This window comes from Leuciscus leuciscus (genome assembly GCF_965113295.1).
Source record: "Leuciscus leuciscus genome assembly, chromosome: 12".
Taxonomy (NCBI): Eukaryota; Metazoa; Chordata; class Actinopteri; order Cypriniformes; family Leuciscidae; genus Leuciscus; species Leuciscus leuciscus.
Window position 1 is genome coordinate 12061801 of NC_138736.1, and position 23851 is coordinate 12085651.

The 23851-nt window shown below is 37.9% G+C and overlaps 2 protein-coding genes across 3 annotated transcripts; both read right to left on the reverse strand.

Moving 5' to 3' along the window:
• Nucleotides 1–207: 207 nt before the first annotated feature.
• Nucleotides 208–5663, reverse strand: hdac1 (histone deacetylase 1). Of its 2 annotated transcripts, none has more exons than XM_082185282.1 (14): nucleotides 5547–5663; nucleotides 4719–4831; nucleotides 4511–4628; nucleotides 4314–4388; nucleotides 4078–4216; nucleotides 3453–3594; nucleotides 3287–3379; nucleotides 3074–3182; nucleotides 2736–2876; nucleotides 2540–2648; nucleotides 2042–2169; nucleotides 1589–1735; nucleotides 1344–1392; nucleotides 208–940 (listed from the first exon to the last, which is right to left on the reverse strand). In XM_082185282.1, the coding sequence occupies exons 1-14, from the start codon at nucleotides 5596–5598 to the stop codon at nucleotides 913–915; spliced, it is 1443 nt and encodes a 480-aa protein (XP_082041408.1). In that variant the 5' UTR covers nucleotides 5599–5663; the 3' UTR covers nucleotides 208–912. The 2 variants fall into 2 exon arrangements, with proteins under 2 accessions (XP_082041408.1, XP_082041407.1); XM_082185281.1 differs by having other exon boundaries at nucleotides 1577–1735.
• Nucleotides 5664–8698: 3035 nt separating this feature from the next.
• On the reverse strand, nucleotides 8699–11463 carry marcksl1b (MARCKS-like 1b). Its single transcript, XM_082185514.1, has 2 exons — nucleotides 11179–11463; nucleotides 8699–10003 (listed from the first exon to the last, which is right to left on the reverse strand). Exons 1-2 carry the CDS (start codon nucleotides 11263–11265, stop codon nucleotides 9464–9466), a joined length of 627 nt encoding a protein of 208 aa, XP_082041640.1. The 5' UTR covers nucleotides 11266–11463; the 3' UTR covers nucleotides 8699–9463.
• Between the last annotated feature and the right edge of the window lie 12388 nt (nucleotides 11464–23851).

The window sequence follows — 23851 nt, forward strand, 5'->3', positions numbered from 1 at the left end:
ATTCTGATTTTATATCCATCAATCCTTATATATTTACAGATGAAATGTTAAAACATTGATTAGTGCAGTGGTTCATGAACAATGTCAATGAACAACCAGTGTAAAGTGATAATGTTTGGATGCAGTCAGTATAAAACTCCACCAGATTTTCAACAAGCTGTGAACACAGAATATTGTGTTTATGAAGATAAATGAAATCCACAAATGTCAGAGAATTTCTCTTTATTTATCAAAGTCATTGTTATAATAAGGACATTTCACAACCACTGAACTCTGGAACTCCAAACGGCTATTTCTGGTCAGCCGTGACTGACCTGCTAGCGTAACCACAACAGAAAAGAATCTGGAATCTAACAGCAATACAGCAAGTCTTTGCCAAGCCCCACCAGACAGGGGGGAAAGTTCAATACAGAGCCATCCAAGACAGACACCTTAATAAAAACAAACATTTAGCGCTTAAAAACGAGGTAAAGGACACTGTACTCAAACAGCATCTGCAGGGAAATCTAAATAAGAGCGGCCAATAAGTGTGTCAATCCATGATTTAAAAGAAATTCAAGGGGAGAGCTTCCCATGATGGGAGAGAAAGATGTGCTATCTCTGGTCCTGTTTGAGGTGCTATTGTTGGTAAACAGTAACATAAGGATTAAAGGTGGGAGGCAAACAAACATGGTTCCAAAGCACAAAAAAAAAAAAAGAAACATCTGTCATTTCACACTTGTAAATGTAAAAACTTTTATACCGCTTCATTAGATTACAAATAGTAAAACAAGTCTTACAAAATAATTTACAGTCCTTAGCTCAGGACTAGAGCTAACATCTAATGTGTGTGTATGTGGGTTTGTCGTTTGAGAAGATGAGGGTGTATGACAATTTATGTTCATGCATCCATGAGGACCAAATGTCCATTTCTCAGACGGTTTTTAATTCTTCTTTTGGCCTGTAAAAAACAAACAAAAAGAAATTAAGAAAAACAATGCAAGCAATTATCTTTGCAAATATTATAGAGCAAATATAAATTGCAATATATACAATAGTATACCAGCGATACATTTATTTGACCAACAATAGTCAAAAGCAAAACAGTAATATTGTAAAATATTATTACAATTTAAAAGCTTTTCTATTTTAATATATTTTTGTAAGATTCCTTCAATAGAACAGCATTTGTTTTAAATACATCTTCTGTAACATAAGTCTTTACTATCATGTTTTATCAATTTAATGTCTCCTTGCTGAAAAAAGTAATAATAATTCAAAAAGAAAAAAAACAATAAAGCCTTTTTGTTAAAACTAGAAAACCTGGGGCCATATTTCAAAACCCACACTGTGAGAGAACTTACCCCTTTGTGTCCATTTTTTCTTCTGAAGCTTTCTCCTCTTCTTTAACATCTGGTATCAAATGGGAAGGACAGCGTGTCAATTTCACACTGATTTCATTTCTCTTAACTACAATGCAGTGCTTTTTTTTATATAAAGTACGCAAATGCATTGAAGTAAGTTTGGGCTAATTATTGCAATATCTCAGAAGTTTAACTTGTTCATGCTAATATGAAATAAAAGAAACCAGCTGTACCTGTTGGCTCACCTTTCTTCTCTTCTCCATCCTTCTCTTCTTCGGTCTTCACTCGTTTAGGCTTCTTGTAATTGGCTGCATTTCTCCGGCCGCCCTGTCCTTCGTCCTCAGAATCTGAGAACTCCTCATCGCAGGCTATCCGCTTGTCATGGGCACGGACTGGAGACAAGAAAAATAAGCATTCATTCGTGCTCAGCCTTTATGGAAACACTCAAGTCAAGATGGTAAATTCCACATCTTTCCACAGTGTTTCCCCTAGGATTTTTTTCAGGGGGGGGTGGAAGACTCCCCCGAAACTACTAGTGTCGCGGAGCGGGCGTGTTACAGATACGTGGTGTAAAATTGTTAGTAATCAAAAAGCATGTCTAACTAATTGAAATCATGAAGCTTACACAATTATTAAACTTATACAATTTTCAACAGTGATATAAGAACCGGCAACAGGGGAATAAAGCTGGCACTCACTGGAGATGCGTTTGTCAGGGTCGTCCTCCTCATCTCCACTGTCTTCCTGAACAGCATCCTCCGGGATCGCCTGCATCTGAACCCCTGGGGCGTGAGGCAACATCCGCAGATTCTCAAACAACCGCTGTCTGTAGAGAGAGAAAAAAAGACAAAATATCAAACCATCTCAATGTACAACCTGCAGATATGTAATGGATGTTTAATTATAGAAGTTTAAATTAGCATATCAGACTCAAATCAGTTTGTTTTTTGCAACATGAGCAAAACAAAAGCACAAACCCAATTGCTTTAAAGAGTAATTGTTTCTGCCTCAACTAATACATGACGTCAGCAAACTGCATGATTTGTATCATCTTAGAACTGTACCTTTGATCAAATAAAATGTAACGTAGAAACAAGCATTTTTTATAAAGCTGCTTTAAAACAATATGCATTGAGAAGTCCAACACAAATAAGTGAGAATTGAAAGGAGCATGTGTAGCTAATCATTCCACTCACTTGATCTTTTCCAGATAGTCATTTGTATTCTGATTGGTCATGTTGGAGGGGCTGATGTGAAGCTTGAAATCAGGTCCGAAATACTCAAAGTAGTCATTGTACGGGAGCTCTGATGTAACGAAAAAAGTGAAAGGGTGTTCACCATCGAAAGAACAAAACATGACAATCTAACAAAACAACAATCAGAGAAAGTCACCGTTGGGAATAGTGCTGTCCAGCGCTACAGCCGTCTCATAGGTCCAGCAGCGGGCCACGTTCCTGATGGTGTAGCCTCCACCTCCCAGCATGAGCAATGGCAGGTTAAAGCTCTTCATGTACTCCACACACTTAGCATGACCTGAAAAAACCCACAAGGGGTTTGGTTAGACACAAATATCAGTAGCTTTAAGGCAAGCTCACAAGGATCACAAGCCAAATCAATGCTTGTAGCGGTCGCAGATACTCGTTAAGTATAGTTAATTCAGCTAGTCTTACAGTCCTGTAGTGTGAACTTGCCCATAGACATTTATCTGGGGGTTTGATTGAGTTTGATACCTTTGATGGTGAGGTTAAAGCAGCCCAACCTATCTCCAGACAGAGAGTCAGCGCCGCACTGGAGCACCACAGCACTGGGCTGGTACATCTCCATCACTTTGGCCATGATCTGCAGGACATTCAGAAACACTCATTCATTTCACTGCAATTTAAGATGACAAGCACATTTTGGCAATGAGACTTTTTATAGAATGTAAAGGTTTACAAACGTACAGGTTTGAATATGGCTTCGTAGGATTCATCATCGATACCATCCCTGAGCGGGTAATTTACAGCGTAGTATTTTCCCTTCCCTGCACCAATATCCTACAAAAAGAAAATAAGGATATTTAGTTACATGCACACTTTATCAAAAGTCATTCAACTTGCAGGGACTTACTCTGAGGTCTCCAGTACCAGGGAAATACTCTCCATATTTGTGGAAGGACACAGTCATGACACGGTCAGTTGTGTAGAAGGCTTCCTCAACTCCATCACCATGATGAATGTCAATGTCAATGTAAAGCACTCTTTGATGGTACCTGGAAAGGTTACAGAAGGCTTTGCTTAATATCAAAATGTGTTTGAAGTAATTAAACAAAACGATTCTTTGTACAAGAGCTCAAACTTAAATTCTATGAAATATGTAATTTTAAAAATCACAACCGAATAAACGAAATACTCAGAGTAAGATACGCAGATTATTACGTTATGACGTCACTGCCGGATAATAACCGAATTTATTAATAAAATGCTGTAAACTTGGTTTACTTGCATTGTCGGCTTATTGGTTTACATGTAAACCCGGACAACAGGTTATTCAAATAAGCTGATTTTTGGGAGTTTATACTAGTACTGGTGTGCATGTAAACGTGCTCACTGACAACTAAAGTAATCGAACTTTGCCATCACAGGAATTAGATTATACCAACATTACTGATTTTACTGAACTTTTGATCATAAAGACAGCCGTGGTGATCATAAGAGACTTAAAAAAATAAATAATAATTAAGTAAAGAGCATACTTGAGCAGTTCCAGAATGGCCAATACGATGTCGTTGACATAGCAAAATCCAGACGCCTCAGATTTCTTGGCATGATGAAGGCCTCCTGCCCAATTAATGGCAATGTCTGTCTGCTGTTTGTTGAGTTTCACAGCCCCAGCTGAGAATTATTAGAAGAAAAAACAACAACATTTAACTGTGCCAAACATAAGCAAACCTTAAGCAGACCCTGTGAGAGAGAAAATAAAAACACTTACCAACAGATCCACCTGTTGAGAGCTGACAGAACTCAAATAAGCCGTCAAAGACTGGACAATCCTCCCCTACGTTAACTGCAAAGAGAATAAAACACCTTCACTGTTCATCCAATACATGAAAAGTCCAAAGTAAAGCAGTCTTTTCATTTAAGACTTTACAACTGATCAGCTTGAGCAAAGAAAAAACATCAACTCACATCTCTGCATCTGTTTGCTGTACTCAGACATGTTGTCTGGGCGGATGGAACGAAGGAACTTGATGTAGTCGTCACTGTGGTACTTGGTCATTTCTTCAGCATTGGCCTTATGAGGCCGCTAAATGTGCAAACAAATTAAGAAATTAGCTCAGCAAAAAACCCGGGGGAAAAAAATCCTAAAATATACAAAGTGATGCATTTTCCTTACATAAATTTCCATTTTCCTATACAGCCCATAGTTGAGCAGGAGGTTATGGGTCATCCGGATTCTGTGGGGTTTCATCGGATGACCCTGGCCATAGTAGTAATTCCCAACATCTCCTGTAGAAAAAAATATATATAAATCATAAACAGAATATTGCTTGATACTCTTAGTTTCATAGAAGACTTAAATGTTCTTTGAAAAATATCGGATTGTTCTATAAAGTCAGCAATAATTTAATGTTTCAAACAGGCCTTGAACTAGACACAAAGCCAACTGCAAGATTCACCCTGATCATAAATATTATCACAATCCACAACACAATACGTGACTACAAGGGAAGAAAACGGCAAACAGCATGGAAAAACAAAGACAAAACAGCTCCCGTTACAAACGAGAGCATCATTCCCACACGCTTGGAGTGATGCTACTACTAGCAGTGAAGACATCAATGAAAGCAACGAGCTCATTTCATATGAACTCTTACGGCCCGTAGTGTGAAGCTAATTTTATCGACGCTATTTGCGGGAGATAAAGAATACACGTGGTAAAGTGTATGCAATATATCGCACTTGCAAAGAAAGTGTGAATTTTGCTGGTGTAAGCTCCATTCTGTAGACTTGCTGCAGTGAATAAGAACAACAGGATGAAGAGCAGATAGCACGCTAGGCTAACACTAGCATGAGCACCGTGCGGCTAAACCCGGCTAACAATTAAGCAAGCAGCACTCAAAGGAACTTAAGCATTGTGCAGAATTTATCCAGAGCAGGCACCGGGTTTCATTTCTCTGAGAATAAAAGCTCGATATTTCACCCGTAAAAATGCAATTCTTACCGTCATAATAATAGCAAACTTTCTTCTTTGTTCCTTGAGAACTCAGCGCCATTTTACCCTCCAATTACAGCCTGCGCCTGCCGGGCTTTCTGCGCACTGAGGAACTTCAATAGCAACTTGTCTCGGGTAGCTTTCAGCCAATCACAGTTCAAATTCCATCACGGAGGGCGTGAGTCTTGAATTTCTCCGCCAATCATTTCACTTGCTGTCTTAATCAAGTATTTAGGACTAGACTAGTTAAGTTGGCTTGGAAAAGTCCCATAGACTTTCATTGCGAAATGTTCAGATTGAGACACAAACTTCAACTGTCTAATTTTTTCTTCTAACTTATCTATCTATCTACCTGTCTGTCTGTCTGTCTGTCTGTCTATCTATCTATCTATCTATCTATCTATATTAAACTACTTTAAACTTCAAGCTTTCTTTCTTTCATTCTAACTCCAAACTAAATTCAAATTTTGATGGAGAGGTCCATTAGACTCCATTAGCTATGTGCTATTTATAATCCATCGAGACAAATTTTCCATTCTATCTAATATTTCTAAACTGAAACTTCAAACTTTTAAAACTACTAAACTAAAACTTAAACTAATTAAAACTAAAAACCTTCAAACTTCAAGCTTTTAAAACTTCTTCAAACTTTCTGGCAAGGCTTTTTCATGCCAACTTAAAGTTTGTCAACAAACTTTTTTATCTAGTTCCATTTACTCTACAGCTGTTTAAACATCTGCAAGTTATAGACTGAAAATATAACAATCACGGAATAATTTTAATAGTTTATTTATGACTATCAGTTCTAATTGGTTTATTCACAGCTTTTTCTTCTATAGTTATTAACTCATAAACGAATACATTTAAGGTACATTCTTAGTTATCAACAACATGAAGCGCACTAAACAGTACTTTATTGTAGTAAGTACTTTACTTACTAAACAAATATTTGGCCTACAAAAAAGTTTGGGAATTTTGCATCACATGAATAAATAATTATAAACACAAGGGGGGGAAAACAGTGACATTACACAGCCAAAGTCTTCCAGGTTTGAAATATTTTCCCAAAGACTTCCAGAATCAATAATTAGTGGATATGATGAAGACATAATGTTTAACAGCTATTCATCGGCAGTGTTTATAACTTGCATTACATGGTACAATTGATTGAATTGTGCTTTTGTCCCCAAATTCAAAAGCATGGATTGAAAATGTATTTACATGGTATACAAAAATATGAAGGGCATTTTCTCTAGTGATGCAGATGAAGATCTACATTTTTACATTTATGGGGTAGTTTCTAGAATTATGAACAGGCCATTTTTGACATTACAAATGTCATCCATCTGTGGTAACATATCAGACCAGTTATATTTCTGTAAACAGTTTAAAAAGATATCCCAGAAATGAATTTGTGTAACTCAATCTACCTTTGCAACACTAATGCAGTTGGGTTGGCATGCATGATTACACAGTATGCCTAAATTATGTTTTTGTATCATTTTGTGCATATGTGTTTGAAAGACAAAAGCCTTCCAAAGACATAGTAAAAGATGATTAAATGACTCACTGATAATTAATATAATAAAACCAATACATTTGTGTGAATAATATGCAACCATGTAATCAATAACAAAGTAACTGTAATCTTATGAGCATTTAAAGGGATAGTTCATCCAAAAATGAAAATTCTGAGAATTTTGGTAACCAAATTTTTTGATGGGCCCCATTGACTTCCATAGTATTTTCCACCCATAAGTCAATGGGGTACATCAACTGTTTGGCTATACCATATTCTTCTAAATATCTTCTTCTGTGTTCAGCTGAAGAAAGAAATTCAAACAGGTTTGGAACAACTTGAGGGTGAGTAAATGATGACAGAATCTTCATTTTTGGGTGAACTGTCCCTTTCAAATGAAGGCTAATATAATCAAATTTTGGAATCTGATTATATAATCAGTTACTACCCCGTACTGTCTACCAGTATATCTGAAACTGCCATCCTCTCATTCCACCAAGGTTACTTAGGAAGTGATACTGTGTGATTCTGCAATCAGACCACATAATCCCTTCTTTCGTCATAATTCATGCAGCATAGGCAGCACATCTATTCTGCCAGATGATGCATATGCCCATAAACATATTTACTTATTAACATAGAAGAGGGTGATAAAGAGAAAAAGTGCCAAAAAGGAATAAGAGAGAGTGTTAAATGTTTTAATCCAATGCTTAAATTTGTTCCGTTTGCATTAAAACGCAATTCAAAGAGATGGTGCTTTAACACACACACATATAACATTTGTGTGAACTTTTTCAGAAACCCAACACTAAGTGTAATACATATTTCTAAACATTTGCAATTAGTCCACAAGTCACTAAAACTAGTTGATTGTTGCAAATGTGACTGCAATACTGCAATTCGACACACGATGGCGCCATAAGATTAAATTTGATTCCCTAATCCCCAGCGATAAATCTGTTGCCATTACGAGACAGACGGGGGAAATAAATAAATAATGCGGATATGTATGTATAAATATGTATATTAATTACAATGTGATGGTTACTCATCCAAAGACGGTAAAAGAGAAAAATAGAACAGCAAGCAATGTTTTTCAGTTTTAGTATCCCATCCCATGAATTTACGTCTATTTTATAAATGAATCGGCCAATCATCATCCTCACACAAATCTTCCACAGGCTAATTAGAAAAAAAGTTTAACCATTAATTATTGAAAACTGTGAATTTTTTGTCAAGCTAATTCGTTTGAGGTTGAATGAACCATGAATGTAATGCGAAGCATAAGCATGTAATGAAATACAAATGACTTGATTATTTAATTATATCATTTTACTTAACTGTGAGATTTGCTAATTTTTTAGGGATATTAGGCTTTTACAATGGTACCTCAAGTCTTATATCAAGATACTTTAATTTGAAGTAAAGTAAATTGATTTTACATATACTGTATTTAAACATGGCCACATTACTTATTAGGTTTTTGGCTAGTCGTAGAGGATCTATGTGGAACGGTAAGTATGAGGTTTTCTATTTTCCCAAAGTGGATTAATTTTACATGTCTGAATGTATTAAGTGGCTCATGAGTGATTTCTGTAAAAACATAGCCACTGTGAAGAAGGACAAACACAAAGTGAACATCTGTAGGTAACCAACATTTATTTACCATTATCAACTTTACAATAAAACCAGTAACATCTTTAAACATTAGCAAAATAAAGAACAAAATTGGTCAAATGTATTTACAGAGACCAAAAAGCAGATCAAGGCTCACATTTAACACATAACAACTCTGCTTCTTTTAAAACTTCAAATGTGAACATAGCAAGCTCAAATGTGTTTTTATTTTGTTTTTTTGTTTTTTTTTAAAGCCAAGATGAAAATTAAAATGCGATTTCAAACAAACGAGACAAAGCCTTCTGGATATTTAAAATGGTTCTCTATACACCACAAAATACTTAAATTTGGGTTAAAATATAGGAATGTAGAAAGTTGGCAAGTCTTTTTCGATTTCCTTTTTTTTTAACAGTCATTATATGTGGTGATGTTTATCTTGCACAATTCATCAGTATAGTCGCATCTATTCGATGGTGGGCTTGAAAGATGCTCTTCCTTGATTCCATCCTCAACTCACTCTTGCACAGACATCCTGCTTCCAAAAGGTTTCGGCTTTCGCTCGGAATTCCAGATCTTTGAGCCATAATCAGGGAAGTGAACTAGTGAATCTAGTCTGTCATTTGTTATTAATCTTGAAGAAAGTGGCACAAGGAGTCTTTTTTTCACATACATGTGTATATATACATATACATATATCCATGTATATATACATATGTATACATATACACATATATATAAATATATATTTTTTCTTGGAAAAACAGTTCACAAAGTCCTTTGTGAAGTACAATCACTCCTTCTGTTCGGATGGTGCAGGTGTTGAGCTGGTCTCCTCTGTTGGTTTTGTGGGCTCTGCAGCAGGTGCAGCAGCCTCTTCCTTGGGGGCAGCAGGCTCCTCAGCCTTGGCTGCGGTTTCCTCGGCCTTGGGGGTCTCGGCGGGGGCGGGTGTCTCCTCGGCCTTGGCCTCCTCCTCCTTCTTCTCCTCAGCGGCCGCCCCGTTCTCCTCTGTCTTCTCTTCGGCGGCTGGAGCAGCAGCAGGAGCGGCCTCTTCCTTCACCTCGGCGCTCTTCTTGGTCTTCTTCAGCGAGATGCCCTTGAATTTGAAGGAGTTCTTCAGGGAGAACTTCTTCTTCTTCTTCTTGGGGGTCTCCTTGGTGGCCTCGCCCTCTGGTTTGGCAGGCTCTCCCTCGGCGGCGGGTGCGGGCTCGATGGCATCGCCGGCTCCAGGCTCAGATTCCTTGGCTGCCTCCGCAGAACCATTAGTGGTGGCGGCGGCGTCTCCCTCTGCCTTGGCAGACACATCGCCATTGGTCTTAACGTGGCCGTTCTCCTGAGAAAAGGAAAAACAAAATTGACATTAAAAATTTATGCAACAGAAACCAATATGTTTGAATATTCACTATGGGTCTACAATGTACACATATGTAGCAGGGCATTCCCTCAATCGTCGACGACACATCAGTGACCCGTCACGTAAATAATGCATGTCTTCGAGGTGACGCCTTGCAGTACCGCACACCACCAAGCGAGGGCGATAGAGCCATACCGAACACACACAATGCGAAACGAGACGGCAGCTTTGGAACAAAAGACTGAGCTCGAGCGAAGCACGATGGAGAATTTCATTGAGTTTCATTCACCATTTATCCATCGACGATAGAATAACTACAAACATCGATTTAAAAAAGTACCGTAAAATATAAGTACACTCATTGATAAGAAAGACGTTTTGTCACAGAAAACCTCAAAAGCTTGACCAAGTGTGGACTCTCGTCTCAATGTCTAGACTTTAAAGCTCGTGCGTCTGCAAATTAAGACTCCACGCGCTTCATAGAAAAAAAAAAAAAAAACCCAAGCAGAACCCTACATAACCTCACGAGATGATTTATTTTTATTTTTTTATAATGAAATAAAAAAAAAGGACAAATGATAGACTAACACAATAATGTATCGAATATAATGTATAAAATACTTAAATAAAAAGAATTGGGAAAACAAAACTATATTCTCAAATACCAATTACAAGCACATTTTCCAGATTGATCGCATTCGCAACCCCCTGCTGTTAACCCATGCATAGTGAATACGTGCAGCATCCTCCTACACTGGCATTAATGGAGATCGCATGGCAACAACACCGACCGTCTCCAAGCGCTAGAAACGGACTTTAACGGGAGAAATAAATCGTGAACACGTAAAAACAAAACAAAAACAAAAAAATCCGCTTTCAGCTCAAGAAAGGAAACCGTGTTTAAATAGCCTAATGTGATTCTCTCGAAAGAAACCGTTCGGTTCTCTCGCCTGCCACTGCCACGAGACATGAAATGATAAATAAGACAATGAATAAATGCTATACTTCTTCTATTTCGTTGTTTTTCCATTCAAATCACCGTCTTTTTTGTCACACTCAGAGTGATACTTAAATGGCTGACGGTGGTTTTGCAACTCTCGCCGAAGCACTTGTTGGTCAGATGTGGGTGTGTCGCAGATGGGGAGATGAATTACCTGTCCGTTAGTCTTGACGGCAGCCGGGTCAGCAGCGGCGGCTTTCCCCTCCACAGCCACTCCTCCCTTTGATGCCTGGGATCCCATTATGCTTAATGTTGTTTTAAAGTAAATTAAAAAGAACTCAATTTCAGGTAGGTGGAAGAATAATCCAGACCAAATGGCGTAACGTGCATCCAAAGGCGCGAGGAAAGTTTTTTTTTTTTTTTCCTTTATAAGGAAAACTTGAGATGATCCACTGTCTTCCACCCGTGAGCGTCGAAGGCGACCTACTACTACCAGTTCTAGTTCCACAGCGCTTCAAGATAACCAAAAGCCCCGCCCATGGGCGTGCCTCGGGAACTCGAACCAATCTGAGACACGGCCCCGCCCACTTATTGAACCCTCCATGTCCCACCTCTTTGATTCCACTTTATGTCCATGGAAATAGAAAATGGCATCAAACTGGAAAGAAGAGGGAACCAACAGGGTGACTTGTTGAATTCTCTGCTTACTGAGAGCAATGGGGTTTCAGTTTAATTGAACCCATTCACCCTCACACTAGAACTAAAACATTAATGACATGTCCGTGGTGAATGTACTCTGTAGTCCAATATATTCGACTCACTGTTCTCAAAACAACAGTACCATTCAATGATTAATATAAATACATACTTTTACCCACTTCTCTGATAAACAACCTATACGCTTCATTAAACTGTTCATGGTAAATAGCAAATGTGTGTGTACTCTAGAAATGAATCAACAGTTAGATTACTATATTGCATATTTTACAATCTAATATGTGTATAATGTCAATATGAACACAACATTTATATGTGGTAGTATTAAAAACTGTACACATTTCAGTGTTGAATCAGAAATCAATGCATGAAAAAAATGATTTTTGCTTGAAACATTGACATTTATTTATATATTTATTTATTTGCATAACAATAAACAAATATATTAATATGACATAGGCATAAGTGTGCATAAACAACAGCAACAGTGTGATTTACCAGCCTGGTAAACATGGAACAAAGGCCAAACTATGTTTTAGTATTAGCCACATTAATAAGTGACAGATGAATCTGCACCAAACTACCATAAAGTTTGATTGGACTTAACCTTTGGCATTACGAACAGATATGGCAAGAAATATCTCCTCCCTTTGAAAAGTTGATATGCCGATTTATTTTATGATATCTATATACGATTTTATGGTTAGTTGCATTTTATTATGTGCATTGAGCATGAGAACAGACCTGTGACCCATTTGGGCAGCAATCCGTCAGTTGAGAAACACTGTTTTATTGGTTCTCACAGTTTTATATTGATAATCAGATCTTTTCAAAGTGCTACCAAGGATTCCCTGAGATATAATATATACAACATAAATCTTTATCCTTTTTTTTCTTTTTTTTTTTCTCCTTTTCCTTCTTCACGTAGCCCTCATTTTTTTTCGCCTCGGCCTTGTCAAATGACATAAAGTCTAAACTGTTTGTGGAGGAATGTAAGGCATGCAATCGCTCATGAAGAATGTTTCACCGCATATGCATCTCGCCACTTTCTCAGAACCTCAGGGAGGGGGAACGGGGCAGAATACGTTTTGTGTGTGTCAGACGAGAGAATGTAATGAATAAGCTCATATATTGAAACAGTCTCCTCTTTTTCTCCAGGGAGAGAGTTGGGGGATGGGTGTGATGGAGAGGAGGGGGAGTTTTCTTGTGCCCGGAGCTTTTGTGATGTGGTTCATTTTCTTGATGACGGGTCAGGACACATCACCTCATCATCCATGCGTCAGACTCTCGCTTTCCCCTTTTCCAATGGCTGAAAGGCCTTTATTGTCGCCAGATCATTTCGAAAGTTAGAGGGAAGAGTAAATGGCCAGCGTCCTCCACAGTGAGGCCTACAGTTCACACCTTCCATCCAGCAGAGAGTCTTCTTTGGCTTGGTGTTTTAATCCCTGTGGAGCTGTATGGCCAGACAACAAATAGCTCCTGCAGGAGCAACATCTCGCACATGAATGTCAATAGGTGTGCTGATATGCCAATGATAGGGACATCAGACCGGGCAGGGCAGGTGAGAACTAGTCTCAGTCACTGTTCAGTTCTGTGACTGTTTTGGCCACAGCAGGGGGCGAGAGAGGAGGATGGTGATGGTGTGAATGTGGGGGTTGATCGCCCTACAGCATTATGGACTTAACTGAAACTAGATGCTGACTTTACAGAGTCCAGTGCAGTGAAAGCTGGGGGAAATCTGCCAAGGAAAGAATAAATGACACATTCAAGCCTCATAGAATTGTTCCCAACTAAAGCAGAGTTTTCTGGTAGGCTCAGTGGTTACCACTGTGACCTTTAGGTCAAGTGAGCAGAGTTCACATTCCTCTGAGTTTTCCAGATCCCCCTTGGTGCCTTTAAAAGGCTTCTGAGCTGATTTGCTGCCCATCTCAGTGGCAATATCTCAATCTTTCGTTTCATGTTTCATGTAAGAACTAAATCACAATTAAGGCATGTTTATTGTCTTTCAGTAAAGGAAACCCACAGGGAAACATTTTATTTAATTATTTTAATTTATAGAGCAATACATAGTAATGAACAGCAATTAATCTTTATTAATTTTAATCTCTTAAATAAAAATTGAATTTAATCTCTGTTAATTTACAAAAGTTTGGGGTGTAAGATTTATGTTCACTAAGGCTGCATTTATTGGGTCAAAAATCCAGTAAAAACATGTAATATTGTGAAATATTATTATAAATTAAAATAACTGTTTTCTGTTTTATTTTTAGAATACAATTTATTCCTGTTGGCAAAGCTGAATTGTCAGCATCATTGCTCCAGTCTTCAGCATTACATGATCTTTCAGAAATCATTGCTGATTTGGTGCTGATTTGATGTCAAAAAGTTGTGCTGCTTAATATTTTTATGGGAAGTAAAACAAAAAAAAAAGTTTTATCTTTGATGAACAGAAAGTAAAGTTCAAAAGAACAGCATAGTTTATTTGGAAGAGAAAACTTTTGTAACATTATCAATGCCTTAACTCTCACCTTTAATCAATTTGATTGAAATAAAAAACTCACTGACCACACACTTTTTAATGTACATAACATTTGATTTATTTAAAAGAATATACTATATATGAACAGTGGCACAGGATGATGTTCAATTCTTGAGTGATGACAATTTGTCATTCTATCAGAGTTTTGAATCAATTAATTCCTAGAAATGAATCAGACTTTAACACAGTTTTTGCTTCTAAAGTTTCATTCCAAGATGCTACAGAAACATCTGAACACTCTCTCACTCTTGGGAGTCACAAGGAAGGATGGACCTTGAAACTATTTAGGAAAGTTAATAGCTAAATAAAAACATCCAAATATTTACAATTTTGTTAGATAAGAAGCTGAATCACCACAAATAAATAATGAATATAATGCCATTCTGTCCACATAGCTGAGCTTATAATTGAGCTTAAAATTTTTCTCTGCATCTGGGATTTGTAAAAGAGATGCCACTAGATGGTCAGATAAACATGTCTGTGTGTGCCATGCATTGACATCGGCTAAACAACAGCATGCTCTCAGGATCATGTGAGCTCTAGCGTGTGATCGATTCCAGCCATGATAATTATATAGGTTATGTTATTTTGTGTAGGACCACCGGCAGGACTCCATGACTCAGCAGAAGACACCGGCCTCCTCAGGGTGTGAGAGGCGAGAACTTTGAGACGGAGTGCACTTTTAAACTTTAAACTCAGCTGTCTGGAAGAGAAGTCAGCACATGTTATTGCTCCGGTGTCTTCTGAGCAAACTTCGCCCCTGATGGAAGTGAGAGCACGCGGGAGGACATCAAGGGGAGGTGCGTGACCCACTCCAAACTCTATCTATTTCTGATTCTTAATAGCATATCTCTCTCTCTCTCTCTAAGATACGGCCTAGGGGCAGTTGACTGGTTTCTGCTATACTCAACGTGGGGCATCTTATCTCTTTCTTGTTTTTTTCTTCGCAACACTCAATGGCCCTTTTTGTTTGGTTGCCCAGATTTCATGCCTGAACACAGAGTGAGATTTATATCCTCAAAAGGCCCTATTGTTCTCCATTCAGAAGGCAACTGATGAGCATCACAAGCTGGGATGAGGGGAGGGTAGGGAGAGAGAGAGAGAGAGAGAGAGAGAGAGAGAGAGAGAGAGAGAGAGAGAGTGAAAGTGAGAGAGCCAGAAGAAGAGAGATGTTATATTGTATTGCTTAATAAATCGATTTATCACAAATTACTCACTCAATACAGTTTCACACATCGGCAACTTTACACAAACATTCCTTTTTCCACTTCCTATTAACCGAAAGCTTTGACTAAACAGTATTGCCGGCTGTGAAAATTTCTGTGTTACAAAAGACCCGCTGCCATATAGTATTTTTTTCATTTTTCGTGAGTTTCCACACTAGAGGTGACTTTTAGCTCATTAAACGCACACTGCTATTATCCAAAACATGTCTGCTGCTTTAATCTGGCCGTCGTCATCGATCAGTAAGACGAGATAAGAATCTCCCGAGACAATGGCAGCATATGGCATTGCTTTTTAAGAGACAGATGTTCAACTCGGGCAAAGATGAAGGCAAGAAAATAATCTTGACTTTAGCTTTGAGTCTTAATGTGCTGGAGGGTCAATAGGCCAAAAGGTCACTCAGCTCGGGGACGTTTTCTTAGATGTTTTGCATAAGGCCTGACTGGCATGTCACAATAATAAACTATCTGGTCTGCAAACAAAGTTTAGAGAACCGCAATGCATGCTGCCCTATGTGCAGCTTCTCACTCTCCACGTCTTGATGCAGTTAAAACATCCTTTTAGTTAAAGAGTCTGATTGACTATTGATTTTCATAGTCAATCAGTTTGAATATAAAGAAGACCTATATTTCATTCCAATTTTTTTTTTTTTTTTCATACAATGAAAGCCAGTTAGGTCCAATGTTGTTTTGGACCCCATTGACTTACATTGTATGCACAAAAACATTCTTCAATATTGTTTTGTTCTACAGAAGAAACTCATACAGGTTTGAAACGACATGAGAGTGAATAAATGATGATGGCTTTTTCTTTTACATTTTGTTGTGGTCCTTACTCAAAACTATAGTATGACTACATAATTTGATATTCATGCTTTCTAAACTATCTTTATTTAACTTTTGTTTTTTGGAGCTTAACAGCCTGTTGTCACTATATGCTTTTGTGAGTGGTAAAGATCAGCATGATCATTCTTTCTTTCATATCTCCTTTTGTATTCAACATAAGAAAGACAATTTCCCTTGAAATAGAAAACTATCCCTTTAAGCCAGGATTTTTCCCCAACACCAACAGTAAAGTCCCTAAACATGGGACTTTAATCCATCAAACATTCCCTTTACTTCCCTTCAGAGGAACATAGGTTGTTTTTCAGTGTACCAGCATTTGGCCACTGTTAGTTCTGCATTATTGACCCTGGAAAGCACCTGCTGTCCCCACACATATAGTCGTGATGATACGCCACCTGTGTTTGCAAACTAACTAGCACGTGGTAAAAACCAAAAGGTCTTTTTTTGTGCCATGACATTCACTGGGAATCCCTCGAATGAGTTCATTATTTCAACATTACTCTCAGATCGTGGCTTTCACTTTCGCTTTATCACATCACCCCTTCTGCTTTTACTTTCCCTTTTTGTGTAACCTCCCCACAACGGCTGCATCAGCAGTATCTGGGAAATTCCAGAGGGCAAATTCCAGCAAATATGCCAATTAGCCATTAAACAGAGTGAGATCAAATTTACACGGGCATTTCTGCCTCAGTAAGTACCTAGCTATTCATTGAGCGGAAGGTCCTATATTACATTAGAGGCGACTGTTTACCATCTAATAGTGTTTAATTCGTATTTGCGCGCTCATTCCGCGAGGGCCGACCCCTCCTCAGCAGTTTAAATCGCAAAAAAAAGGTGGATTTGTTATTTAAATGTTATTATCTACCACCTATCACACATTCTCCTGACCACTAACAAGTCACAGAATGGTCCTCATGTCCTTTTGCATGGAGACACTGGAGCATCTGTCTTACTGCAATCTCCAAATAAGAAAAATGGTTTGTTTACCGCATGGAGGAGAGATACTGTGAATTGAATTACGACACTGCTCAAGCTGTCTGTGTATTGTGAACAGATGCATGTCTTTCGCATGCTGCTGCTCTTTGGCCCCCTTCACACCTGGTTTTTGGTGGTTGGATCATAATCGGATTTAACATTAAAAGCTAAATCACAACACATCGTGATCGAATCACTGAAAGTACATTCAGAGGTGGTCAGGGATGGATTTTGACCTTATTACACAAAATAAGTTAAAGAAAATACATTTTGTTGTGCATGTCACGACCAGTAAGATGAGGTTGTGCTACTAATAATCATTATCTGTCAGACTGTGTTGTCATGGTTTTTTAGACTTACTAAGTTGGTTCTTGCAGGTTTTTATCCTTTTTGTTCTTATCTTCCATTGTGAAAAGGACAACATAAATGTAGGTCTTGCAGTCTGATCACGTGATTTAATAAACATATCCAATTAATTATCCCACTGGAATCTGCAAGTTCTCAATTTCCCCCTCTATTTTTGCTGGGGCCTTTTCCCACTAATACATAGTAGTATCTTTATGGGAATGAATAGGGAAACCTATTATTTATATTAGGATACCAGATATTTATATATTTTTTTTTTTTTAATTTATTTTTTAATGATCCATCTTTAAAAAAAAAAAGCTAAATTATTATTTTGAATTATTTGTCAGTGTTTTTAAAATTCATTAAATTGTTATTTTGAAATATCCTTCAATATTTTTTTTAATTCATTAAATTATTATTTCGAATGATATGTCAATGTTTTTAATATTCCATATTATATATATTTTTTATTATCTGTCATTGGTTTTAATATTCAATAAAACATTTTCTAAATATGATTTAGAATATTATTTCAATGTTTTAATATTCTTATTAGTTATTAGTGATACAACACAGCCCCTAGATATTGTTTTACATTTTGTTGAGCAAGTCAAGTCACCTTTATTTATATAGTGCTTTTTACAATACAGATTTCTGAAGATTACAGATCTAGAAGAAAATAACGTCATATAGTCCAGCTTAAGTAAATTCAGTGATGGTTTATTTTTGTAGTAAAAAAGTTATTAATTTAGTTCATTTATATATTTAGCTGCTCTGGAGAAAACAGTGATGTCATCGTCCAGCTCAGTTCAGTTCTCATATAATGGTTCCAATGCAGGAAGATCAGTAATATTGTTGAATATTAAGTGTCCCTAAGCAAGCCAAAAGCCAAAGGCGACAAAGGCGAAAATGGCAAGGAACCAAAACTCCATCAGGTGACAGAATGGAGAAGAAGAAAAAAAACCTTGGGAGAAACCGAGCAAGTAAGATTGTATCTTGGAATGCAACCGTGCTAAAGAATAACTATATACTATCCAGATACGAAATGCATGTTAAGCATAACCTGATTTCATCAAGTGCAACATGTTCCTGGATCAACATCTATGTTGCTCCTGGAACAACATTCAAATCAACCAATCAGATCTGTTATTCACCTATCATTTCCCTCTGATTTTAGGGGTAACTTATGGGTAGGGTTAGGTTTAGGGGTAGGGATACATTTTCGAACAGGAATGTTGTTCAACGATCAACAAAATATGTTGACTCAGGAACATGTCTAACTCTGCAAAATCAGGATGTGCTGCATGTTAATGTCAGGTGTTTTAGGGACTTTCTCCTCTCTCTCTCTCTCTCTCTCTCTCTCTCTCTCTCTCTCTCTCTCTCTCTCTCTAACAGAAACCTCATACATCTCTGGTTTCACCTATCACATGAAGCCACTGTATTAACAGTGCAATTCTGAGAACTGTGATTCTCCCTGTGTACAGACGCTGCCATGAATAGCCCAAGGCTAGAGATTGATACAAGAAGCACAATGCAGACACAGGTGAGTCGGGAGATAACATGCAGGCCAGCCCCTGTGTTACAGCCACTGCCATTTTGATGGACAGTGGGCTGAATGGATTTATGTGCACGGGCCAGCCACCTTCCAAATCCCCTTTCCTTTATAAAAAAAACCCCAAAACAGAACCTTTGTCCATATTTTGCCCATCCCCTTTCTTCTTTTCACAAGTTCACACTTACAAATAATCATATAAGAGTATGCGTATTTGGCGTGCTCGGAATGTGGCCCGAACTCAGAGTACTCACTCCGTTTACATGGCTGGGATAGGATAGGAACCAGCCGAGAGTGACAAGTCGTGGTGGTGGAGGGATGCACAAAAAACTGTGGAGGAACATAGTTGAGTTAGTTATATATATATAGGCCTCCTCTCATACAGATTGGGAAGATCATTTAAATGTGTTCCTCCCGAACTTTGTTAATAAAACATCAAATTGAATGGCTTTGCTCCTCTTTCCCATATTGGTTCTGTTTCTCCTCTCCACACTAGATTTGGGAGAGGAATAGAAAAACGTGAGGATGTGGGCTAAATCTACTCACATGTATCTAAAGGTTATTTTTATTTTTCTGCGTAGGGTAGAGCTCCCCCCCCACACACACACTCACCCACACACACAAGCACATGAGGAAGTGAATGAGCCATCATAGGAAACACATCAGCAATCAGTAGACACATCTGAGGAAAGACAGTTTGCATAACAAATGTTTCTTTTTTTAACTTTACAAATATAAGCAAAATGTCCAGTTAAATTAATTCAGATGGATATGATTGATTATAATTTTTTTTAATTTTTTTTATATATATATATTTTTTTTACATGGTTACACTTTATTTTGAGACATTCTGTTGACTATAAGAAACGTTACACCTACATGTCAACTAACTCTCATTAGAGTATTAGTTAAGTATTAGTAGACTGTTAGGGGTATAGGGTTAATAGAATAAGGGGTAAGGGTTAGTGGAATAAGTTGACATGCACTTGCAAAGTTACTTATAGTCAGTAGAACTAGAATGTCTGTTGGAAGACCATAAAAAAAAAAAAAAAAGATTTAACAGATATAAGGAAGATAGTCTACTAATACTCTAATGAGAGTTGTGGTCAACACACTGTAAAAAAAAGTTGCTGCCTTAAATTTTTAAGTGCAATCAACTTGGATGTTTAAGTCATTTAAACTTACATGAAACTGTCTTAAAACATGAGCTGAATCTTAACTTATTTTGATGAGTTAAAGCAATGTAAAAAGAACTGTCGTCATAACTTATTGATTAACCGCTTAACCCTGATTATTAATCCTCAGTGCATATCTTGCATTTAGACTACCCAGACCGCAACATAGTGTCGGCCCAGATCCGGCCCGCATCTCCATAGTCATGCCCTAGCAATCACCCAAAACAAACTACTAACGCCGTACCAACTACCCACAACAACCTATAGACCAATTATAGGTTTGTAAACATCCGGGATGCGTGCGCATCGTGGTTGCAGAAAGACCCGTTTAACAGCTGATCATTACACAGATACGGTTAAGAATAATACTAATAGCTCGATTTAAAACATTTTTTATATATATTTGAGTTTATATTTAATTTTCGGAATGTTCTCCGCATATTTTTTTGACCACTTTTGGTCCCGACATGCGCAGCAGAACCTGCGTGACGCCGTGTGACGTAGGGTGATAATTCCCCTATAGAATCACCCTGGTCATGCCTGCTCTACACTGTAAAAAAAAAAAAAAAAAAGTTGAGAAAACTTAAAAGTTTAAGGCAACCAGCTGCAGGACATTTTTTAGTTTTCTCAACTTACGTGTTTGAGTTATCTCAACTTTTCTCAACTTTTTTCATGTTAAATAGTTGAATAAACTTTAAAAACTGAATGTGTCATACAAAACGTAAGTTGGATTTTTTACAGTGTAGCAACCACCCAGAACACCAGACTTAATGCCTTAGTAACTACTAAGAACATCCTAGAAACATATAGCAATGCCAAAGCAACCACCCAAAATACCGTCATTAAAGCCTTAGCAGCTACCCAGGAACAGTTAATGCCCTAGCAACCACCCAGAATACCCTAGTATATCCTTAGCAACCACCCAGACAACCATAGCAACACCACAGCAACAATCCTAGCAACCACTTAGCAACATCCAGACCACCTTAGCAACCGCATCATAATGCCCCAAGCAACCACCCACAATCAATCATGCTGGATACTTTTACATTGTCAAGCACTACTCACATTTTTCACTGGTGATCATGTATAAAATTATGCATTCTTTTTTTTTTTTTTGTAAGAGTATCTCGGTTGCAAAACTGATTAATTTTAAACATGTCAACCTGTTGTTTAAGTTTGGATTACCCGGTGTGTTTTGGGTACTGCATTTGAGCAGCTCACACAAACAAGCCTGTTTACAGCTGTTGTCGTAGTATTAGTAATAAGGTCAGTGGCGCTCTCACGTGTCAAAAAGGATTTGCACTAGCACTTAATCGTTTAACAGGGCTGTGAACAGAATTGTGTTACCCAATTTGTGAGTGTGTGATCTTATGTGTGGGCGTGTGTGGAGCACTAACACTTACACTATATAGAGGCTGTTCTGTTATCACTGGATCTCACAAAACGACTGATTAAATGACATTTATAAGTATTTTCTTTAAAGTAAACATGAAACAGACATTTTAATAGTCTTTTCTTCCCTAGAGTGAAACGGCTTCTCGAATGAGGACGGGACTTGATTTTGTCCATCCATTGACTGGTTTGTTGTGGTTTGCAATGGAGTGCATTAGCACCCTCTCAGCGGCGCTGGTTCCGGAAGTATTGTTTTCATACATTTTTCCCATAGGGATTTAAAAAAAGTCTTGTTAAAGAGTAATAAGTAATGAACCAAGCCGAATCAGCAACGAGGCGAAGCACAACACTTCAAACTTTAATTTGAAGCAAATTTTTTTTTTAAATCTTACAAAAAGACAAATGTACATGACTGTGTACTTAACAGCTTTAATGAGGGAAAGAATTACAATCCCATGAAGCATTGCGAACTGCATAATCGAATTAAAAACATTCACGAACATTATGTATATAAACCAATATATTTTAAGTTTATTGCAAAATATGGATATATATACACTGTAAAAAAATTCTAACCCTCCCAAATCAAGTGACCGATAACAACTACATTTTTCAATTGGCCCAAGTGAAATTCTTGTTGCAATAGTCTGTTAACATTGGCTCAATGAGAAATAATACGTCAGACTAATTGAAAAATGTAGATGTTATCGGTCACTTGAAATTTTTGACTTGGGGATGTAATATTTTTTTTACAGTGTACAAACATTTCAGTATTTTGAGAGCGTAGAGAGATTGACTCAATTATATAATTTGCAGTGCTTCATGGGAGTGGGCGGAGCTAAAGAGCTATTTAGGAGCGTTTTGCTTTTTTCGGCTCTCTGATTGGTGTAATTTTCTATACAGCATCATGGGTAATGTGATTGAATTCCACTGTTAAACGATTATTTTCTAAAATAAGCTGAAATGATGTGGACTGGCGGCTTCATCAGAAGCAAATACCATGGATTAACAACCTTGTAGCTTACACCGTGTCTACACTGGACACGGCCGTTGTCGCTCATGTCGCGTCGTGCAAAGCATTTGTCCTTCATGTCAGTGTGTCATAAATTAAATTTGGCATCAGTTTACAGTCGGAGATTTGTCGCTCGCGTCGCGCCACATCCAGTGTAGACAGAATCACAGTTTATAATACGTTTTATTGTTTTTCACTTTACGCCACTCGCGTCCGGTGTAAACAAGGTATTACAGTAGGTTTGTCTTTAAAGGGTTATAAGTTATTGTTCAAAATCAATTTCCTAATAGAGAAAATTAATCTGACTGTTATTGCTGTGATCTCATGTGAGTGACAGGTTGTCCCGCCCTCACGGCAGTAAACACATCATCAGAAAAGAGATGTTGTTGCAAGAGGGAGGGTAAGTTATTTTGATTAAAGATCATGAGGGCACATGGCTAAAAAATAAATAAAGATGTGCACAAATAAATCCTTTATAATAAACACTGCAATATTCCATAAAAAATGTCAATTTTACATTTTCAATGGTGAATTAAATATTAAGAGCATGCAAGAATCAGACCAGCCTGTTCTATCTAACTTCCACATTAAACGCTGGGGGTTACAGACACCTTCACGGACAGAAAAGAAGAAAGCACTCCCGCTGACCACACCGCGCAGTGCTTGACTGCCTGCCTGCCACAGTTTGGCATTTTTTAAGGGTGATGTCCAACATGAAAGCACGAGGGAACGAGGGAGGGAGGGTGAGAGAGAGAGAGAGCGAGAGAGAGAGAGAGAGAGAGAGAACAGTGATGCCGAATAACACGATGGCACACTGACCCAGTAATGCTGCAGCTGCATTGCCAGTGGGCCTGCTCTGCCCTACTGAAACGCACTGATTCTCCCCCCCATACTAAACCCATGCGCACACATTCACACCCAGCTGTCGCTTATTTTGTCTGCTCATAATAACACCCTATTAGATGCACAATGATGAAGATATTGTAAAGAATAGACAGGGCTATTTATGAGAGGAAAACAGTGCTGACACACTGCTTTAACACAGCTCGGGGTGCGCATGAAACACAGCCTCCCTTTCCATCCGAAGCACAAAGAAACAAAATGG